The following is a 22956-nucleotide window of genomic DNA, read 5'->3' as shown; positions in this document are numbered from 1 at the left end:
AGCCCCTGCTGGAAGAAGACCAGGGAGGACACACCCAGGAATCCCAACAGTGAAGGGGCTGGCCATGGGAGCCCCCTGGGCTCTCGCTGAAACCCACGGGAGGTCTGAGGACAACTGGATGACTACGGTCACCATCACCTCCCAAATGGACAGTGTTGGCCTAAAGGCAGTGAGTGGGCGTTCAGTGTCAAAGGATCCTTGAACTAAGTTCATTGAACTTTCTCCCTTTTCCTTCAATATTTAAAATGTCCTGTGGCTGCTGTTTGTCACTTCCTGGAATGTTTCCCATTTTGACAGTCTTAGAATTTTTAATGCTTCGAGGCTCTGATTTTTTTTTTTTTTTTGAAACTGAGAAAGTACTTCTCCATCTAATCATAGGACCCTGCTCTCCTGCTGCTCCAGACGGGGACACCCTCAGGCACCTTACAGTTGAGCAAACTGCTGTGGAGGCTGCGCACTCCATTTGTGCCTATTACATTCTTCCAGGACAACATTGCTTTGACAGCTTCTCATATTCTTCAGATATTTATGGATATAACTTTACATTTTAATTTAGTGTAATTGCAATTTAATTTTTAACTGCTTAAAATACAAAATTAAAGTAAGTGCTTGGGTATGAAAAATTATACCAATAGTTATAATTTACTATATAAATTTAACTGTATTTATAGTTTTAAGTAAATTGTTAAGTTCGGTCACTTTAGCTGTTATGCAATTGAGGTTTGAGGAACTGATCTCAAAACTGACCTGCAGTGACTTGGTCATGGGGAACTGATTCTCAGGGAGCCAGCTACCCACAGGATCTAAAAGGCATCCATGAGGGCCAGTAGGAAGGCCGCAAGGTTCAATGCACCCAGCCCCCTCTATGTGACACATGACCCACGGCCCATGTGTGACCCTGGCTTACCGTCATTCTGAGGATTCAGCCTGGCCCTTGAATTGAATAAAAATATGTTCATAGCCCCTTCTCTCACATTGTCTTTGTGGTCTGAGAAAACAACCCCCCAACAGTTTATAATAACACTGAATATGATTATGAAAATAAAACGTGCATTTCCTCAGCATGCCCTGCTGTAACCTATTCACCTCTCCCTCACTAAACCCTCAATTCCAGCATCACTGGGGGAAATGAACTCTCTAGACGGGCCCAGAAACCACCTGGGGCTTCCAGAGTCCCCTGAGGCACAGGGGCTCAGGGATTATGAGCAGGTCATGATAACATGCCCTCCAATCACAGATCCACCATCACCAGCTTTTGAGAAAACTAACCAATCTCTCAGAGCCTCAGTTTCCCCACCTGTAATGAAGATAATCACAGTAGTAGTCCCTCAGTGATGGAAAAGGATCTTGTCTATCAGGCTCAGCACAGGGCCAGGTACTCTGCCAAGCGTTTGGTAAGCATCAGCTGAATGGTCTTACTGTCGAGATCCCCAGCCTGGCATTGGAGGCCCAGTGCAGCCCCACTTCCCCCTCCTCAAAGGGCTGCATATGTCATGAGACAGACCTCCACACACACACCATAAGGCCTGAGCCAGGCTGCCCTCCACACCTCCACACTGGAATACCCTCTCCAGAGCCTGCCCCAACTCCAAGTCAACGTGGGCCTCCTCCAGGAAGCCTCCAAGGAATGCCCAATGTCTGCCACTTCGGTTTGCTGGAGGCCATTTCATCTTCCACAGTCTCTGTGTGGCAAGGTAGCTTAACCTGAACTGATTCCCACCTGCCCCCTGTGCCATGGGGCTGGAATCCATAAGCCTCAGGTGCTACAAAGGCACAGCAGTGTAGGATTTTTCTTTCGGATTTTTAAGATTTCAAACTTTCCGGGTGTTTGGCCGCCTGCGATCCTCCCTAGTCCTCCTCTCCCATATCACAGGAAGACATAGTCAGCCTCCAGGCCTCAGACACTGGCTAACCGGCTGACCCAGTTCCCAGACAAAGGCTCCCCTGTGAATGGGTCACAGAACAGCAAACCCAAGCCTGCGCCTTGGTCCCAGACATCAGCAAACAGTACCAGGCGTCATGCTGGCTCTAACACAGTGGCCCCCTGTCATACCCACCAGGGACCACGGAACCCCTCCCCTGGCGAGCAAGGCTTGTCACTCTGCAGTCTCCCAGTCTCCCAGTCCAACACACCACAATCCCCAGCTCCATCAGTGAGCAAGGTGGGTTGGTCTTGCCCATCTCCCCCACTAGCAAACACAGGAAGACTCAGGAGCTCAACGGCAGAGGTGACATTCATGGCCTGTCTTGCCACCATGACTTTCCTCTTGCTAGTTCCCCTGCCCAGAAACCCTTCCCCCCACCAGGTACATGAAAGAACTCAACAGAAACCTGCCACAGAGAAATGCCAGTCTGTATTGCCCATGAATACTCTTCTGTCTTCTAAACCACAAATCTCACCTTCAGTCCCGTGTCTTCTACAAAGCCCTCCTCCGCGGTATTCCACTAGCTGCAGCCTCGCTCTGCCTGCCCACCCTCACCAGCCCAGCCTGGGAAGGGAGGGAATGAGGAGGGGGAAGGGAGGACCTGCTTCTGGGCTGGAGCAAGAGACAGGGAGCCTTCTCCTCCCTGCTCCTGGGGCACATGAACACGCTATCTGCAAAAACTTGGGGTCACCTGATTTTAGCCCATCTTCTCTCCCCTGCAACCTGGGCAGCTCTCAGCTGTACCTGCAGCCATGTTCCTGGGGCCATAGCTGAGTTTGTTCCGAGCATCTACTGAGGACCACTTCTTCTGGCCCAGGAGAGGCGGTCCCCAGTGAATCAATGCTGAACTCAAACACCAGTTCTCCAGCCCGGATTCTGGAGTTTACATATACTTTGACCTACCTGTGCTTTCAAGCCATGGAGCCCCCATCTCACCTGTTCCTTCCCATGGTCTCATGGTCTTTGACCACCACATGAAGCTCAGAGCTCTGGTCCAGGGGGGTGCCCTTGAGGTCCCACTCAAAGCCCTAGAAGAAAAGAAGAAAAGATATCTTAACCTGTGGCCCCCAGGAGAAGAGACTGTCTGGTTTGTGTTCATGCATCCATTCAAGTAGGTGAGTGGATGGATGGATAGATAGGTGGATGGATAGGTGGATGGATGGATGGATGGATGGATGGATGGATGGATGGATGGATAGTGGGTGGATGGTTGGATGCACCAATGAATGAATGAATATCAGAGGTGATGGTGAGAGCTGAAAGCAACAGAAGAGGAGGCCACACTCTCATGGTCCACTCTTCCATGGTCCAACTCAATTCCAACTCATGCCAGCAAACCAGGTCAAAAGCATAGTTGGAAACATGCCATGTAACCCTGCAGGGTCCTCAGAGACCCAGATGGTGCTCATTCAAAAGCCACGCCCTTAGCAGTGCCATGTCAGGTAGCCCTGCCAGAGGCTCCTCAGCCCTCCCCAGAGAAAAGGCTCCCCATGCATCCAGACCCCATCAGGAGACTTTGGTTAGCATTCTGGACAATCAGCCCCTGTAGGACACCACTGAGAAAAGCCACCTCTGCCAAAGCCCCTAACTTGTTCTGCAGAGACAGATAGGACAGAGATGGACAGAGAGACAGAGGGAGGAAGGGAGGAAAAAGAAGAAGAGAAGGAGGAGAAGGAGGAAGAGGAGGAGGAGGAGGAGGAGGAGGGGAGGGGATAGGATAAAAACACATACCTCATTCCACACGGGGTTCACATTGTTCTTGATGACTTTGGTTCTCTTCTTCACCCCTGAGGGAGAAGCAAAAGGAAAAATGGAGAGACATATCCCACCCTGCTCATTCCACCCTGGTAGGTGCAGCTGCTGGATTCATTCAGCACTGTAGCTCAGCTGCCAGAGGAAATCTCCCAAAACCAACAGATTCCCCGAGAAGCCCACCAAGGGATGCCAATCCCCCCAGTGCAATTGCACAACTTCTCCTCCAGCTCTGGAACTACCAAAGAGCAGCCTGGGCAGAAAGAAGGATGCTTTTAAAAGAAAATACTCAGACTGACTCTTCTTAATGAGTTTGTTATTGTCACTCCTGACTTTTTAAAGTGTTTTTATGCAAATTTTCTGGTTCTAAAAATCAACAATCTTCCTAGAAAATGTTTCATTTCTTTTTTGAAAAAATACCTACCTCAAAAAATCTTTGCCACCTGCACCACAGATAGAGCATTAATCTCTAGGATATATAAAGAACTCAAAAAACTTAACACCAAAAAAAACAAAAACCCAATAATAAATGGGCTAAGGAAATAAACAGACACTTCCCAGAGTAAGAACTACAATCAATCAACACATATATGAAAAAATGTTCAACCTCTCTAGCAATTAGAGAAATGCAAATCAAAACTACTCTAAGATTTCATCTCTCTTCAGTCAGAATGGCAATTATCAAGAATACAAGCAATAATAATTGTGGCAGGGATGTGGGGGAAAAGATGCACTCATACATTGCTGGTGGGACTGCAAATTGGTGCAATCATTATGGAAAGCAGTGTGGAGGTTCCTCAGAAAATTTGGAATGGAACCACCATTTGACCCAGCTATCCCACTCTTTGGTTTATACCCAAAGGACTTAAAAATCAGCATATGACAGTGACGCAGCCACATCAATGTTTATAGCAACTCAACTCACAATAGCTAAACTATGGAACCAACTCAGGTGCCCTTCAACAGATGAATGGATAAAGAAATGTGGCGTATATATACACCGTGGAATATTATTCAGCCTTGAATAAGAATGGAATTATGGCATTTGCTGGTAAATGGTAAAATAACATGCTAGGTGAAATAAGCCAATCCAAAAAAAAAAAAAAACACCCAAGGCCCAATGTTTTCTCTGATGTGCAGATGCTAATTCACAATAAAGGGAGGGGCTAGGGAAAGTACTTTGAATTAGATGGAGGGGAATGAAAGAAGGGGAAAGGGCATGGGTTAGGAAGGAAAGTAGAATGAATCAGACATTATTACCCTATGTGCACATTTGACTGATGTGACAGGTGTGATTCTACACCATGTACAACCATAAGAATGAGAAGTTATACTCCATTTATGTATGATGTGTCAAAATGCATTCTATTGTCATGTATAACTAATTAGAACAAATAAAAATAGAGAGAAAAAAACCCTCCATATATTGTATGATTCCATTATGGATACAGTAAGATGCATTCCACGGCGTCCTAGTAGACTTATGGGAACCTCCTCACCTGAGCCTATCAGTCTACTGGGTGGCCCCTCCAGGAGGGTGGCCAGAAACTCTGTCCAAAATCCTTCTTCATGGATTAACAGAGATAGGAATGCACCTGCTTGACCCAGCAAGAGACCAGGGGCTGTGATTCCGTAGGGCAGCAGTTCCCAAGCTTTTTGGTCCCAAGATGTCACTCTTCAAAATGATTGTGAACTCCAAAGAGCTTTGATCTACGAGATTCACATCTATCCAATTTTACTACAATAGAAATTAAAACTAAGGCATTTAAGATATTTACTTAGCAATTAATTTAATATAATGAGACACCCAAAACATGCTAATATAAGTGACATATTTCTTTGAAAAATAGTTGTAACTTCTAAAGCAAAGTAATACTGTTTTTACATGTTTATTTTTTTTATTGGTTGTTCAAAACATTACAAAGCTCATGACATATCATCTTTCATACTGTTTTTACATGTTTATAAATCTCCTTAATACTGTTGCTGGATTATCATATCTAAGTCTACATCCAATTTGTTGACATGTTGGTCAATATCTATGAAGAAAATGTAGCCAGAGATGTAGCTGGAAGGAGAGACATACTTTAATGAACTTTCAGGTAACTGTGAATATACTTTGAAACCACATCTAAACTCATTAAGTAGTATCTCTTGAACTTCTTAAAGGTAAGTTGCAATGTGAAACATGAAACTAGATCACTGAACATTTTGTTCCCTGTTACATTACAACTAATTATTCTACCTTGCACTTTGAATGAATCTTTTACCCATTCATGATTCTGTAACATCTACCTCTGTCATTTGGAAAAATTTTGTTCACTGAGTTGTGCAGATCTTCCAAATGCTGACACATTTCATTATATGATACCAAAAACATCACCTTCATTAATATCACCATTAACATCACCAGAAAGGTGTACATACTGAGAAGATGAAAAATACAAGCTTTCTAAAATTCCACTTTTTGCTTGAAAGTTCAAACTTTGCAACTGGCAGAAGAGATACATGTTAACTATTCTTCTTGAAGTGGCAGGCTGGCTTTGTTCATTTTCAAGAATTTGTCTACCGAATATGCACGTCTGAATAACCATAGTTTGTCAATCATTCTTTCCAGTAAAAATAGTATTCCATGAAAAAATAAACAGCCAGACACAGTGGTGCATTCCTGTAATCCCAGCAGCTCAGGAGGCTGAGGCAGGAGGATCACAAGTTCAAAGCCAGTCACAGCAACTTAGCAAGGCCCTAAGCAACTTAGCAAGACCCTGTCTCAAAATTAAATGGGCTGGGGATGTGGCTCAGTGGTTAATCACCCCTGGGTTCAATCCCCAGCACATAAATAAATTAATTAATTAATAAAACTTGGAAAGTATAGAAACCTTAAAGAAGAAAACTAGGCCAATTAACCAGTGGTTAGTTTAGCCTATAACTCAAGCAGTCACTGAAGTGCTTTTCCCTTGGCAATTGTCATTGTTTGGTGTGCAGAAGTGAGCTACTCAGGCTTCCTACTTCACCTCCCAAAATATTAAAAACACGTATCCTTGAGGGTTAGTATTAACCATTTTTGGTTCATCAAAGACATTCTTAAATGAAACTGACTTTTTTCTTTTTTTAACTTAATAACTGGGATAGAAAGAATACAGCCCGGTACCATTTGCTGCCCAGGTCTTGATGAGTGGGGAGGCGTGGGCTATTGTACTTTGCATGGCCTGCGGCCATCAGTGCAAACCTGAACTACTCTCATCTCCCGTTACTGTGAAAAGGAATCCAACCTTTCTGAGCTGCTCAAAGAATCTTGGGAAATTCATTTAACATTGCAGCCTCAGTTTCCTCATTTGTAAGATCATAATGGCACCTCCACAAAGGCTTGTGAATATTAAAAAATATATATATATACGATGTGCTGGGAGCAGTGGTGCCAGGCAGTAATCTCAGCAGCTCAGGAGACTGAGGCAAGAGGATCGCAAGTTCAAAGCCAGCCTCGGCAACTTAGTGAGGCCGTAACTCAGATGGGCTGGGAGTATAGCTCAGTTGGTAGAGCGCTTGCCTCACATGCACAAGGCCCTGGGTTCAATCCCCAGCATCACAAAAAAAAAAAAAAAAAAAAAATCTGCCTAAGTAACTCAGAAAGACTCTGTCTTTATATAAAAAATATTAAAAAGGACTGGGGATGTTGCTCAATGGTTAAGCACCCCTGGGTTGAATCCCTGGTACCAGAGAGAGAGAGAGAGAGAGAGAAAGAGAGAGAGTTGGGACACAGGGGCTGGATAACAGTTGAATAACAGCCCAACCAGGCTGTGAGTTCCCGAGGACAGAGACCACACCTCACTCCTGCAGTGACCCTAGCACATGACAACGTGCACACTGAGCAGGTGCTGAGTGAGGGCTCTTTTCTTTCTGACGTTGGCTGCAGACTCACTTTCTCACCAGAGGATGGAGCACTGTTCCTGGGGCACCCCAGAAGCCTTCCTGAATGGTCAACAGATGAAGGGATGGAAGGAGGCCCGGTGGCTCCAGGGAAGGTGTCCTGGAAGGGCACCAGTTATCCGCTCGATGCTGGTGTAGGGCTGCCGGGGCCGAACCTCTGTGGCTCCAGTTGAAGTTGACCCTGGAGTCATTCAATGGTAGCCACTAGGGAGTGACCTAGAGTAGAGCTCACCTCTCTCTAGGCCTTGACAAGATAAGAACTAGAGTGTCTACAGCATAGGGTTCTGGGGGGACATAGAGGCAAGCCAAGTGTCCACTTCCCCTCCCCTGCCACAGATCAGCTTTCTGTGTGACCTACAGGAGTAACTTGGAAAATTCCAGCTGCACCCTCACTGGAGTCGTCCACTCGGAAACTCGCTTCCTGGTGACTCCAGCCGGCCTAATTGAGCATTGTGTGTGTGTGTGTGTGTGTGTGTGTGTGTGTGTGTGTGTGTGTGTCAAGCCCTGGGCTAAGAGTCTCCGAGCCATTTTCCACTTCCTGCCTTCCCTAAAGATGAGGGAAACAAGAGCCTGAAATGAGATTTCACAGGGTCCTGGTTAGAAGAGTCCACTTGGGACCCTCTGGGAGACATTAAGAAGGGGTTGCTTATGGGCAATGCTACCCCAAAGAGGAGCAAGAAGGAAAGGGGACATGAGCCTGGCACTCATCACATGAGTTACGGACACCAAGGGAAGGAAACAGTTAAGACAACAGCAGCTGTTGCCCCAGCCTTTTGGCCATGTCCAGGCCTCCTCCACCGATAGCCTCTGCTCTGGCCCATGGTGCTGACCAGATAGGGACAATTGTAGCCACTGGCCCCTGCCTCAAAAAAGATACCATTGAATGAACAAAGATGACTCTTTTTTTTTTTCTTTTAGTCGTTGATAGATTTTTGTTTGATTTATTTATTTATATGTGGTGCTGAGAATCGAACCCAGTGCCTCACATGTGCTAGGCAAGTACCCCAGCCCCAAACACAACTCTTGAAAGATACTTTTATAAATGGCATCTTGGAGTAGTGTACGCAGTTTGAATAATAATAGATTTTACATGATGAGATAAACAGGAGAAGAGTATTGGACAAAAATAGATTTTATAATCTCTGCATCATGGTTTCTTTTTGTTTTGTTTTGTTTGTTTGTTTGTTTGTTACCCAGGATTGAAACCAGGAGCACTGGACCACTGAGCCACATCCCCAGCCCTTTTTACGTTTTATTTAGAGACAGGATGTCACTAAGTTGCTTAGTGCTTCAATGTTGCTGAGGCTGGCTTTGAACTCAAGATCCTCCTACCTCAATCTCCTGAGCCCCTGGGATTATAGGCGTGCTCCACCGCGCCCAGCTGCGTCATGGTTTTGAGCTTCCTGGTTGATGCACAGTCTCAGTGTTTGAGGAAAGTTTGTGCCAAAAAACTGAAACAATTAAAGAGTAAATACCATCCATCAGATTTCTCACCAAGTTCTCAGCCTAATAAGGAGAATTCCCTTTTGTCCACCTAATGAAGCGTTCACAGAAGTAGTAAGACTATTTTCCAGAGGAATTTGAAGCCAGGCAGCATGGTGGTACACCCCTGTAATGCCAGGGAATCAGGAGGCTGAGGCAGGAGGATCGCAAGTTCAAAGCCAGCCTCAGCAACTTAGTGAGACTCTGTCTCAAAATTAAAAGTAAAAAGGATTGGGGGCAGGCAGGCAAGGTGGTGCACACCTGTGATCCTAACAACTGGGGAGGCTGAAACAGGAGGATTACAAGGCAGAGGCCAGTCAGAGCATCTTAGAAAGACTTTGTCTCCAAATGGCTGGGGGTGTTGTAGCTCAGGTATAAAGTACCCCTGGGTTAAGTCCTCATTAGGGAAAAAAGAAAAAAAGATGGACTTAGAGATTTAGTAAAGAAAGCCAGAGGCTTAGAGTCAAAGACTTCTTTCAGAAAGATGAGAGAGAACTATTTGGAAACCTGTAGGTAAAGAGCAGAGGTTGGTAACAAGATCCAGGTGTAGAAACTTTGATCAGAGACTCCCCAGTCTGGAACCTTCCAGACCAACCTACAAAAAGCGGAAAACCCTTTAACCTCTGTGGTTACCAGTCCATGACAGTAGACTGAGACTAGACTCTGAGCTACTGCCAACTCAGCAGGGACTCTTTCTCAGAGAAACCAGTGCCCATGAACCTTAGCAGAACACAGCGGTGGTTCATGGAGCACAGAACCTGGTTCACAAGCTCCTCTCCTATGAATCAGTCCCAGTGTCCATCAAGCCCGCCATACGCAGACCCGTCAGAAGAGGAAAAGGCACCCAGAGGATGGCAGAGAAGACCAGAGGAGGAACAGCCCAGGCATCAGAGGAAAGGTTCTGAGAAAATGGCTTTAGAAAAACATCCAGAGAAAGCAGAGGGAAAATAAACATACAGGTCAGTTCAGAAAAGCTTGGGAATTGAAGGGGGGGCCGGGGGGTACCATGTCACCTCTCCAAAAGCATAGAAAATAGAAAGTTGCTTTGGCACCAGCCTATCCTTAAATTTTTGAAGCTCTGTAGTTGGTTCTCTTGAGGTTAAATAGAAAAAATAGTTGAGAAGTTGTGTTTTACGACGTAAATGTCCCTCTCATTTTCATCTGTGAACAGACTCTTTAAGTTCTAGGTCAAGTCAACATGAAGTGTGTAGCATGCTTGCCCTCCAGTGTGGAAATAATTTTTTCCTCATTTTCTAAAAGCACTATTACATTTTTCTTACATAAAATGTAATTTCCCTCCAGGACAGTAGTTCTACATTTATTCATCAAGTTGCTATGATGGTGGAATTGTTTTCCATTTATTTTAAGTTAGAGGATTAGTGGACTTTACATAATACATAATCTATTTCTTGGTTGGATTTTGTTTTAGTTTTGAGCCAGGTATTTTTATGCTCATTGATTTTTTTTCTATAAAGCAATTTAGATTTTTTTTCTCTTTTTGTTTTATCTAACTTGTCATGTATTTTCTAGGTTGCAAAGTAGAAAATGAAAATAATAATAAGCTTAGGTTACATATAGGTTTAAAAGTTTCAAAGAATCTTGATACAAAATCATTTTACATTCTGGAATTGTTTATAAAAAAGTGTTCTAATTTCAAAAGAAGAAGGAGGAGGAGAAAAATAGTTCCATCCTCATCATGAATTTAGACCTGTCTTGTCCCTAAGAATTACTTTTAACCTTGAGATATGGGGTTTTTTTTCCTAAACATTTAATCTTTAGTTGTAGGTGGACACAATACCTTTAATTTATTGTTTTTATGTGGTGCTGAGGATAGAACTCACTGCCTCACACATGCTAGGCGAGTGCTTTTCCTCTGAGCCACAACCCCAACCCCTTGAGACATAGTTTTATGTGTGGCATTCAACAGACTCGGGTGCTCACAGTTCACTCTGGGGGAAAGGGAGGGAGCTACACCCTCTCCCAACCTGCTTGGCAAAACTGGGTTTCAGCATCATCTGTGAAGATCAGGCTGAAATTCGGGGGTATTCTTCCAGACAGAATGACTCAGCCAGCCACAAAAAGGCAAAATTTCACTTAAATGAGGTACCTGGAGTAGTCACAATTATAGGGACAAAGTAGGGTGGTGGCTGCCAGGGCTGGGGGAGGGGAGCTTAGGGATTAGTGTTTAATGGGTTCAGAGTTGCAGTTGGAAAAGAGGAAGAATTCTGGAGATAGATGATGCTGATGGTTGGACGACGATATGAATTTTTTTGTCTTTTCTTTTATGGGGATTTTTTATTTGTTTGTGACTTTGTTTGATTTTGGCTTTAGAAAAACATCCAGAGAAAGCAGAGGGAAAATAAACCATACGGGTCAGTTCAGAAAAGCTTAGGAATTAAAAAAAAAAAAAAAAAAAAAAAAAAAACCAGGACCCAGCGTCCTGAACCTCATGCATGCTAAGCATGTGCCCTACCACTGAGCTACACCTCCAGGCCTGTGAATATAGTTAACATCACTGAACTGTATCCTAAAAAGTGACTAAGATGAGAAATTTTATGTGATGTGCATTTTACCACAACATTTTTAAAAGTCCAGGGGAGGTGTCCTGGGATCTACCAGCCAATGTCAAGGTGGGGAATAGGGGCAGGATGACTTTGAGGTTCTGACTGAGGGAGCCCATGGGAGCTGCACATATTTCTACCTAGAAAGAGGCAGAAAGCAGGAGGGAGGATGGGAGATTTTAGACTCCCAGAGACAGTGAGAAGGATGGCGGCTTCTGTCCTCATGGAGTGACAGGACTTACACTCCTCAGAATTTGCAGAGGACCTTTAGATCCTGCAGGCTGCCTTGAGGAGAAGTCCCTCATTCATCCCACAAATATTCATTGAGGGCTTGCTCTGCACAGGACACTCTCTTGACACCCCAGTAGAATACCCATTAAGACAAAGAAAGTGGTAGATATTCAAGTCTCCAAAGATAACCAGAGAGCAAGAGCAGCTGAAAGGAGAGAAAACTGACCTGGCTTCCGCTGAAGGACAGTCTGCTTCACCTCCTGGCACAGATACCCCAAACCAAAAGGGGAGGTGGATTCTGATACCTGCCACATCATCTGAGGGCTCAAGTCTGTGCACCCCCATCCTAGGCGGCTGTCACTCCCCCATCACCAGCAAAGCACTGCTCTTCTTACCCACAAGAATCCCCCATTCCCATCTTCCTAAACCTGTTGGAACCACACCAGACAGAGAAGACGTGGCCAGGAAGGACAGTGGGCAGTAGATATACTGCCTATAATGGAATACACTTTCAGAGGGGTAGTCTTTAAACTGAAAGGTCCATAACAGCTGAGGAAGATATTTCTATACCATTTTTGTTGGTCAAATAAAATAAAATTAACTGAGGAAGATACTGGAAACACCTATGACAAAATGTTAATATTTTTAATAGGTAAAGAGTACTTGCAATTAATCAAGAAGACAAATAGCCCAAATGGACAAATTAAAAAAATAACTCAGGGACTGAGGTTATGGCTCAGCGGTAGAGTGCTCGCCTCTCATGTGTAAGGCCCTGGGTTCGATCCTCAGCACCTCATAAAAATAAATAAATGAAATAAAGTGATTTAATAAATAAATAAAAATAAAAATAACTCAGTGAGAAATAAAGACTAATAGGTAGTGTTGAAATAGCATGAATACTATTGAACCCTGGGACACTGTGAAAAGATGATTTTAAGAAAATGAACTCTCATAGAATCATGTTAAGAGACATAAGCCAGATTCAGAAAGACAAGTGTTTCATTTTTTTTTCTCTCATATGTGGAAGCTAGAGGGGAAAAAAAAAAGAAAAAAGGTATGTCATTAAGGTAGAAGGAAGGCCACTGGGGTAGAGGGAGGAGGGAAGTGTAAGGGGAGGTATTGGGGACTACAACCAACCAAATTGTGTTTTCTGCATGTGTGAAAATGCCATAATGATACCCTATATTCTGTAAAATTAATATATGCCCATAAAAAGGAAAGAAAATAAGCCCCGGGCTGGGGATATAGCTCAGTTGGTAGAGTGCTTGCCTCACGTGCACAAAGCCCTGGGTTCAATCCCCAGCATCACAACAACAATAAAAAAAAAAAAAAAGGAAAGAAAGAAAATAAGGCCCCATGGAGAATGTGAAGAAAAAAAGGATCCTTATCCAATGTTTGTGGGAGTGTACATTTGTGCAAGTCTCTGCAGAATAGCTTAAAGGGTTCTCAAAAAAACTGAAAGTTAAGCCAGGCACTGTGGCACACACCTGTAATCCCAGCAGCTCAAAAGGCTGAGGCAGGAGGATAGCAAGTTCAAAGCCAGCCTCAGCAAAAGCAAGGTGCTAAGCAATTCAGTGAGACCCTGTCTCTAAATAAAATACAAAATAGGGCTGGGGATGTGGCTCAGTGGTTGAGTGCCCCTGAGTTCAATCTCTGGTACCAGATCTCACCAAAAAAAAAAAAAAAAAAAAAAAAAACTAAAAATAGAACTATTATACGCTCCACCTAGCTCCCTCCTGGATAAATATCCAAAGGAAATGAAATCAGCATACAAAAGAGATACCTGCATATCCATGTTTATTGCAACAGTATTCACAGCCTAGGTACCCATCAACAGATAAGTGAATAAAGAAAATATGGTAGGTATACACATGGAATATTATTCATCTCTTAAAAAGAATGAAATCCTACCATTTGCAGGGAAATGGGAGACATCATGTTAAGAGGAATAAGGCAGAGGCTGGGGTTGCAGTACAGTGGTAGAGGGTTTGCCTTGCACATGTGAAGCATTGGGTTGCATCCTCAGCACCACACAAAAATAAATAAATAAATAAAGATATTGTGTCCATTTACAACTGAGAGAGAGAGAGAGAAACCAGACACAGAAAGAGAAGTATTGCAAGTTTTTTTTTTCCTAAATGTGAAACCAAAAATAAAAAATAAAACAAAAAAAAATGACCTGAAACTAGAGGAGGAACTATTAGAGACTGGGAAGGGGACCAGCAGGGGAGGGGGAGAGGGGACAGAAGGGAAGTTAGACATGATCAGTGCACAATATATGCATGTAGAAAAATGCCACATTGAAACGCATTAAACTGGACAGTTAATATGTGTTAATAAAAAAGAAAAGAAGCTCTCATGCTTGATTGGCAGAGGGTAGAGTTAGTACAGACTTTCAAAAGAGCAATTTGGGAAATGCAGCAAAGCCTCGAGCCCATCTATTACCTTGGACACAGCATTCCATTTCTGCTGCTTTACCCAAGGAAAATAATTAATATGCAGGCAAAGATTTAGTCACCAGGACACTCCTCGAAGTAGCAGTATAAGTTAAGAATTGGATAAAATACCTAAAATGTGATGTAACCTGAATATTCATCAATAAGGCATTGAATAATGATGTGCCCATATAATAAAACATTCTTCAGACATTTTGAAAGGTTATGTAGAAGAACTTGTACTGATATAATATTCTCTTTTTTGAGTCAAAATGCAAATATGTGAACATTGGAGGGGGGAAATTCTGGGATGGGATTGCCTCTGGAGAGGAAGGCAGGGGTCTAGGAGATAAGTGGTGGAGGGTGGGGCCGACCTCAGGAATATTATTACCTGTGTATTCCATTCAAAGTGCATTCGCGAAAGCAGGGTTTCTCCACATTGGGTACTGTGAGTATTTGGGGCCAACCAACCTTTGCTGTGCATACTACAGCGACACAGCCACGTCAATATTTATAGCAGCACAATTCACAATAGCTAAACTATGGAGCCAACCTAGATGCCCTTCAGTGGAAGAATGGATAAAAAAAAAACGTGGCATATATACACAATGGAATATTACTCAGCAATAAAAGAGAATAAAATCATGACATTTGCAGGTAAATGGATGGTGTTGGAGAAAACAATGCTAAGTGAAGTTAGCCAATCCCCCCAAAAAACAAATGTCGAATGTTTTCTCTAATATAAGGAGGCTGACTCACAGTGGGGTAGGGAGAGAGAGCATGGGAGGAATAGACAAATTCTAGATAGGGCAAAGGGATTGGGGGAAAGGGAGTGGGCAGGGGATTAGCAAGGATGGCAGAATGTGATAGACATCATTACCCAAAGTACAAGTATGAAGACACGAATTGGTGTCAACATACTTTTTTTACAATCAGAGACATGAAAAATTGTGCTATATATGTGTAATAAGAATTGTAATGCATTCCACTGTCATTTATTTTTTTAAAGGCAATAAAAAAAGAGAAACAAAACAAAAAACCTTTGCTGTGAGTGTTGCAGAGTTGTTCTGTGCAACCTTTCAGCAGCATCCTTGGCCTCTGCCCTTTAGATGTTAGTAACACCCCCACTTCTCCAGTGGCACCCACCGGAAATGTCTCCAGATGTTTCCAAATGTCACCTCTCATTGAAGAACAGAATCGCTCCCAGCTGAGAACCACCATGTAAAATTATACATTTATATTTTTTGTACTTGTTTATGTGTTAAATTTCATAACTAAAGATTTTTTAAAAGAAAAAAATCTTGAATGAAACATGCAAAACTTTCTACAAATTAATTTGAGTGGCAGGATTTGGGGTCTATTTTACTTTTGCCTCGTGTCTTTCTGGAATTTGTCATTTCTTTTTTTCTTTCTATTTTTTTTTTAGCAGGGAGAGGAGGGGGTACTGGGGATTGAACCCAGGGGCACTCGACCACTGAGCCACATCCCCAGCCCTATTTTGTATTTCATTTAGAGACAGGGTCTCACTGAGTTGCTTAGTCCCTCACTTTTGCTGAGACTGGCCTTGAACATGCAATCCTCCTGCCCCAGCCTCCTAGCCACTGGGATTACAGGCAGGCACCATTGCGCCCAGCTGGAATTTGCCGTTTCTTATAGTGAATACCTATTATGTTTATTTAAAAAAAAAAAACAGAAAGCTATTTTCAATATATTAAATTATGCACTTGTTTAAAAAGTCAGGTTCTGAGAGGCCAGTGCCCCAACAGCCTACCTGCCCTGACAGGCGAAGAGGAGTATTCTCTAAGGACAGAGGGTTCTATAGGAACCCGCAGGCTCCTTCCCAGGAGACAGAGTGAAGGGAAGGGTCAAAAGGAAGGAGGAAGAGAGGCTGGAAAGACAGGAGAGGCCCTGAGGATGAGTGAGAAGGGAAATAGACAGCGACTCCTAGGATCCTGGCCTCAAGGCAGGGGACACAGAGCAGAAGTTCACCAAGTGAGGGGCACGGCAGATCTGGCTCCAAAGCACCAGGGATCTGACTCTGTCCTTGGATGCATTCCCAGCACATAGAACACTACCAAGCATGTAGTAGGTGCTCAATAAATAATTTTTCAATGAACCAAATGTATGAGTTAGAAGGATATAAATAGTCACATTACAGAATGGAAAACGTCAAGGCAGAAGAGAGGTACAGATGACCAAATGCTATAGGAAACAAAGCTGCTCACACACACAAATACCCACCACGGCTAGTTACCCATGGCATTTTTAGTTAACTAATTAATTAATTAATACAAAAACAAAGACACGGCCAGAATTCATGAGTAGCCTCTACCCTGAGTTCCTTAGACAGGGAAGCCAAAGAGTGTTCTCAGAGTCCAGCCTCGGGCAGCTCATCGTCTATTTTGGGAGGCAGGTCCTGAAATTTCATCTGAGGCTAGAATGCCCAGGGAACAACTGCAAGCAAAGCCAGGCCAGCCCAGGCCCATACATTTCAGGCTACATGTTGGAACCAAGCACACAGGGTAGGCTGGCTTCTATGCAAGCAGGTCACTGTCCCCTCTGTGCCACAAGGGGGTTGGGCTCAGTGCTTCTAAGCTGACTGTGCATCCAAAACGCTCAGATTCATCAGAAACACCTACACCTGAGTCCCACACAGAGTGACTTAGCTCCTGGAGAGGGGGAGGGGGGTGGCAACAAATTTTATAAACAGTACCCCATACTGTTCTGGGGTACCACACCTCACCTGAGCTCTGTGAGTTCTGGGTCTGATTCTAATGACTTCCCTCCCTAGGTATCAACTCAGCCCCAAACTCCATCGTGACTACCTGTGGCGGGGGGCGTATGGGCTTCACCTGTCACATCATCTCTGATTCAAATTTTTCTCAAGGTGTGGTTCCACCATGTCCTGCACCACGTACATATCAAATGCTGATTTTTAACTCACCTTCCTGACCTGCTGCATGAGCACCTGTATGGATGGGGCCCCAGGAGCTGGTTTTTCAAACACCCTCCAGGTGATTCTCAAGCATAAACACATCTGGAGGATGGCTGGAGGCTGAGCCAGAGGAGGCACAGACACTGCTGATGGCCCACATGTGCTCAGCCCTAGGACATGCCAATGAATAAACAAGGTGGCCTGGTGTCCTGGGGAGGAGCTGAGTACTGAGCACGGGTGGCTGGAGTGAGTGTGCTAGCTGAGCTGATGAGGCGATGCTACATCCAGAGACGAGACTAGGCAGCCAGGGGGACCCTGGAGACCTCCGTGGAGAAGGTGGTAACACAGCTGATTATGAAAGACAGACTGAACAGTTGGAGAGGTTATGTTCTATTATATTCCAGCTTTCCTAAGGGCTTTCAAATGTAAATAATAAGGCCTTTTTAAATTGCAGGGAATACAGATTTGGGGAAGACCGGAAGTTGTACCTGCTCAGGGTTCCATGGACAGGGGCAACAACAAAAGGGGGCCTCAACAGATTTGGTTACCTGCCTGACTCAAGGGCAGTACCCACTCAAGAGGTGGTAGTTCCCTGGGGCGACCACTGACATGAACAAATCATGTGACTTCCCTGGCTTTCTATTTTCTCATCTGCAGAATGGGCGTGACAGTTGCCACCCCAGGGCTGCTGCAGAAACAGGGAAAGAGCTATGAAAACAGATCCAGTGGGTTTTCATGCAAATGTGAATCCTAGGCTGATGTGGCCCCAGGGGCTCAGTATCCTTGGAGAATTTTTTTGCCTCACAACTATGGGCCCACAATTTGTGTGTGTGTGTGTGTGTGTATGTGTGTGTGTATGCACACATTCACACAGGAAATTGAACCTAGGGCCTTGCACATTGCCCGGTGAGTGCTCTGCCACTGAGCTGCACCCCCAGCCCTGCCCCACAATTTCTATATAGCCAAGCCTAGACAGTATTTATGGTATCAGGAGAACAAAGGACCTTGCTTTGAAGTTGCTCCAGCATAGTGAACACCCTGGTCTGTCACTGATGGATGAAAATGGCTACATTGTCTAGAATGCTTCCAATCACACTTTTCAAGAGGGAAAATGTAAAATGTCCCAAAACAAAGAATAAAAACTACACCTAGAACTCACTTTGCTAAAGGGTGTCTTTCATCTATCATTATTATTTGGAGGCTACTTAGGGGTACAGAGGAGAAAACGGGTCAGAACTATGGAGCCCCCTGGGTGCTCCCACTGATTTCAACCCTCATGAAAAGCCCTGTCCTCTCTCCATTTGACTATTTTTGTGATACACATATTTTCAATTCCACAAAGCCACAAAGTATGACTCGGTGCTAAGAGGAAGCCCTCTCTCCTTATTTATCTTTCTCTGCAGAGCTGGGGTCCTGACTCACAGCTATTGTTCCTTCTCTCAAATTTGACAGATCCTTCCTCTTCCTTTTCCCCTCCTGAGACACCCTCCCGTGGGAGTATCTGCCTGAAGTGGGGATAAAGGAGCTGGCTTTCTGGGAGTGATTCCTTCTCTGTCCCAGAGGCCCTCTCTGGTCAAAGCCTATAGGGGATTAGCTCCTTGAATCTGGGAAAACATCCTAGACACTCCTCAAAAGGCCATATCCATCCTATTCTGTTTCTCTTCCTGCTGGTTGATGGGTGGCTGACTGGATATGGCCAGCATTCAATAAAGATACCTGAGTAAACGAGTGAATGAATGAAATGCGTAACTTTCAAAGCACACTGTGCCCAGTTAAGTGGCCGAGTCCTATCTTCTGCACCCATCTTCCAACTCAGACCCTTAAGAACTTCGACTTTATTCCTTCTGAGTATTGTCTTAAAAGAGTGATAACCTTTGACATTTTATGACACTTTCGATTTTCCATAATTTCAAAATCTTGTGGCATTTACTGTGCCGTTTCATCCTAGTCAATTTCAGGCGGGGATTTCTGACCCGGATGACAGAGGAACAAAGTTTGTCCTGGATTAGAGTTAGCACCTGTGCCGGGGCCCTAGACTCAGCAGTGGGTTCAGGGTGTAGTGGTGCCCAAGCGTGGAAGAGGCAGCCATCGGTCTCTCACCTCGGAAAGTCAGGCTGGCGACAGGGTCGCTGCGCCCATCCTTCTTCACATTGGGTAGGTTGCTGGCCCTCACCAGCAAGCAGCACAGCATGGCTCAGCAGCCCCGGGCGCGCAGAGGCGCACGGACCGAGCGGGAGCGCGAACGCAGGATCCAGGCACCCACCAAGCAAACGATCTGCTCCCGGGGAAAACGCGCCGAAAAGGAGCTGTCGCCTTCGCTTGTCTCGGTGGAAAAGTGGCCAACCCCTGGTGAAAAGCCTCGGGAGGACACCGGACACCCGCTGGGCGGATCCTCCCCTCCGGCCCTTGCCCAGATCCGCCCTGCGGGCGGTGGGCGGAGCGGGGCAGGGGTCGGACGGGCGCCTGCAGGCGCCCTGGTATCTCACCGCGAGGGTCCCCGCCCACATCGGGAATTGGAGCGCAGCTGGCTGGAGGCGCACCGCTCGGCCACAGAGCGCAATTCGGCTCAGCAGCACGGTTCCGCCAGCCCTCCAGCGCCCGGGGTTCCACCCGCCCAGACCTCGAGGGCCGCTGCGCCGCTTGGAGAGTGGGTGGGAACCTGGACTGAGGGCGGGCGGGAGGGTGCGGAATCGCAGCCGGGACGCGAGTGAGTCCCAGGGAACAGCAAGTTGGATCGAGCGCTGAAGGAGGCGTCTGCGCAGTGGCGAGCTCCGGCCGCCCCGTAGCTCATAGCCTGGAGCCTCGGCCCGGGCGCAGCTTGCAGCTCCCACCTGTCTCATTCCCGGCGCTCGCCCCCGACCCTCTCCCCTCCAGCGGGCTGCCCCGGCGACTGTTCTGGTGGCTGGAAACCCGCCCTGTGAACATGCCTCGGAGTTTTCTCCGTGACAATCTAGAGTCGCTGGTCTCCGGAGACGGAGGTCAGTGTTCACTTCGCAGTGCGATTGCTGGAGTCCAGGACTCCATCTCCAGTTCCCCAGCCCCAACAATCTATGCCTCTACCCCACCGGAGGGAAAGTTGCTTATGACGTGAGCCCTGAGGGGTGACCCTCGTTAGCACACTTTCACCTGATGTCTTGCTCCTTTCCAGCTTATAAACTTCTTGACCACAGGGCCCCGGCTTCTCACCTCTGTATATCCCAACACTTCAGCACCTACGCAGGTCAGGGCAGTCTGTTTTCTCCCACTTCCCAAGTACTCACCTCCTTACGCAACCTAAATTTGGTGACTAGTTATTAGCATCATTGGGCTGAGCAAAATCGCAATTCCCACCCCTCCCCGCTTATTTTGAGGGATACAGCATTTTCACAGCGCCGAGCTATAACCCCGGGGAATCCAACCCTGCCTTCTCCACACCCGCACCCTAACAGCTAAATGTGTTGGAGAATAATGAGGCAGACTTGAGTGGTGTCACTTGATAGTCATGATCCCAAACTCAAGTAGACCCATGTTGCTGCGGGCAATCACACTCCATTTCCCTAAGTCCATCAGCCTCCCTCTCTCATAGACAGCTGTTTTACAGCAATTTTTTCTCTCCCCAAACCTACAACAGCCAATCATACATCCTCACCTTCAGTTTGCTTATTTACTCAACAGAGAATGTCCTCAGGCTCCCAAGTTTCTTCTGACCCGCATCAGCATCTATCTCCAAATCCTTCAGTTTCTCTTAAGTTTTTGTTGTTGTTGTTGTTGGGTTTTTTTTTTTTTTTTTTTTTTTTTTTTTTTATATACTGGGGATTGAATCCAGGGGCCTTAACTATTGAGCCAAATCCCAAGACCTTTTTTTTTTTTTTTTTGTAGTTGTAGATAGACAGCATACCTTTATTTTATTATTTTTATGTGGTACTGAGGATCAAACCCAGTGCCTCCTGTGTGCTAGGCAGGAACTCTGCCACTGAGCTAAAGCCCCAGCCCCCCCAGACCTTTTTTTTTAAAATGTTTTATTATGATAGAGGATCTTGGCATGTTTCTTAGGGTCTTGATAAGTTATTGAGGCTGGCTTTGAACTCGAGATTCTCCTGCCTCAGCCTCCTGAGGCCCTGGGGTTAAAGGCCTCGGCCACTGCTCCCAGCTCTCTTACATTCTCATAAATGAACTTAAGACCAATGAGGACCAATAGAGCTCATCCCCACTCACTCTCAGTGACAAGGCTCTGGCAATCCTACCCACCCCCTAAATACCAAGTTTTCTCTGTCTACTGGATCATTCCATCAACAGACGTTATGTTACTGCTTTTAATAAAACACCCTGTTGACCTCACGACTCCTTCAGCTACCACTCATTTCTCTCTCTCTCTCTCTCTCTCTCTCTCTCTCTCTCTCTCCCTCTCTCTCTCTCTCTGTGTGTGTGTGTGTGTGTGTGTGTGTGTTGAACTCAGGGCCTCAAGCACACTGAGCTACACCCTCCTCTACCACTTAGCTACACCCCCAGCCACATTCCCCGCCTCTGCCCCCTCTCTCTCTCTCTCAAATCCTTTATCACTTTGTTTATCTTTTTAGTGGTACTGGGCTCTAACCCAGAGCCTTATTCATTCCAGGCATGTGTTCTGCCACTGAAATGTAACCCCAGCCCATTTTTATCACTTTATTCTTCTTTCATCATACCAGTCACCTCCTGAAGGTGTGGGAAATCACAGTGCTTTGGTATTCACAGAGGGGCGAATGCAAAGGCATATCAGCAATTTTTATTTCTGGTGGCCTCTCTTCAAGACAACTTCATGACCTTCCCCATGGAAAAGTCTTTCACTGTGATCCCCAAACAGAATCTTCTTCTGATCCAGTATAGATTCCACATGCTTCTGCTTGCTTCAGATTCACATTCCTGAATTCCATACTTTCTTTCCAAGGGATAACATAACATGTTGGGATAATCTCTTGCTTTGATGAAAACCATAACAAATGGATTTCATCATACCTTGCTGAGAAGCAGGACTCTCACTGTTTGAATCTCAAGTCACAGAACAACTGGAAATGCAGCCTTCCTCTAATCTGCCATCTTGAATCTCTCCCCACATTGTTCTCTTTTTGCAACATCCTTTGGAAGATATCCACACTTTGTCTCCACTCTTTCTCTTTTAATCTCTCTAGAAAGAACCACCTAGCCACCAAAACTACAAATTCTATTAACTTTACTACTGCAAAATATGTCCAAAGGTGGGTGGACAGAAGAAAGGAAAAGGAAAAAAAAAAAAACATTTAAAAGAAAGAATAAAGCCATACTTGTTAGCACACACCCAGCAACTCAGGAGGCTGAGGCAGGAGGATTGCGCGTTCCAGGCCAGCCTCAGTAGTCTTTTGAGAATCTGTCTGAGAATAAAACATAGAAAGGGCTGGAGTATAGTTTAGTGTTAAAGCACCCCTGAGTTCAAACCCCAGTATCAGAAAGAAAAAAAAAAGTAAAAATTCTATGTCCAAAATCCCACCATCTACATTCTCCATTGTGACTACCTTGGTTGAAGCCAGTGTCTGAGTCATAGCAGTAGATTCCCTATGTATTTCCTGCTCCTGCCCTAGGTCCCCACCACAGGCTTTTCTTTATCCAGTCAGCGCCACCTGGTGTCACTCCTTCACTCAAAGACATTCAATGGCTCCCTCAGAATAAAACCCAGACCTGATGACCTTCAAGCCCCCACCTGACTTCACTGGCCTTTA

At 45.2% G+C, this 22956-nt stretch overlaps 1 protein-coding gene and 1 non-coding gene across 18 annotated transcripts in view; one reads left to right on the top strand and one right to left on the bottom strand.

Moving 5' to 3' along the window:
- The window catches only part of Dysf (dysferlin), a 207897-nt gene that overhangs the window by 176973 nt on the left and 7968 nt on the right, over positions 1-22956 (bottom strand). For 8 of the 17 annotated variants that reach the window (XM_026405156.2, XM_077791802.1, XM_026405158.2 and 5 more), the window contains exons 2-3: positions 3657-3712; positions 2862-2953 (exon numbers count right to left, since the gene is read on the bottom strand). In XM_026405156.2, the coding sequence (XP_026260941.1) occupies positions 2862-2953; positions 3657-3712 (148 nt within the window). Of the gene's footprint in view, positions 1-2861; positions 2954-3656; positions 3713-19348; positions 19602-22956 lie in introns of those variants that run through there. The other 9 variants (XM_077791801.1, XM_026405157.2, XM_026405155.2 and 6 more) reach the window with 2 other exon arrangements.
- Positions 7193-7266, top strand: Trnav-cac (transfer RNA valine (anticodon CAC)). The gene has a single exon. It is a non-coding gene; the product is annotated as a tRNA-Val (tRNA).

Source organism: Urocitellus parryii, chromosome 12 (genome assembly GCF_045843805.1).
Source record: "Urocitellus parryii isolate mUroPar1 chromosome 12, mUroPar1.hap1, whole genome shotgun sequence".
In the NCBI taxonomy this organism is placed as follows: domain Eukaryota; kingdom Metazoa; phylum Chordata; class Mammalia; order Rodentia; family Sciuridae; genus Urocitellus; species Urocitellus parryii.
Note: the sequence above shows the minus strand (reverse complement) of the source record. Positions and strands in the feature narration are given on the sequence as shown.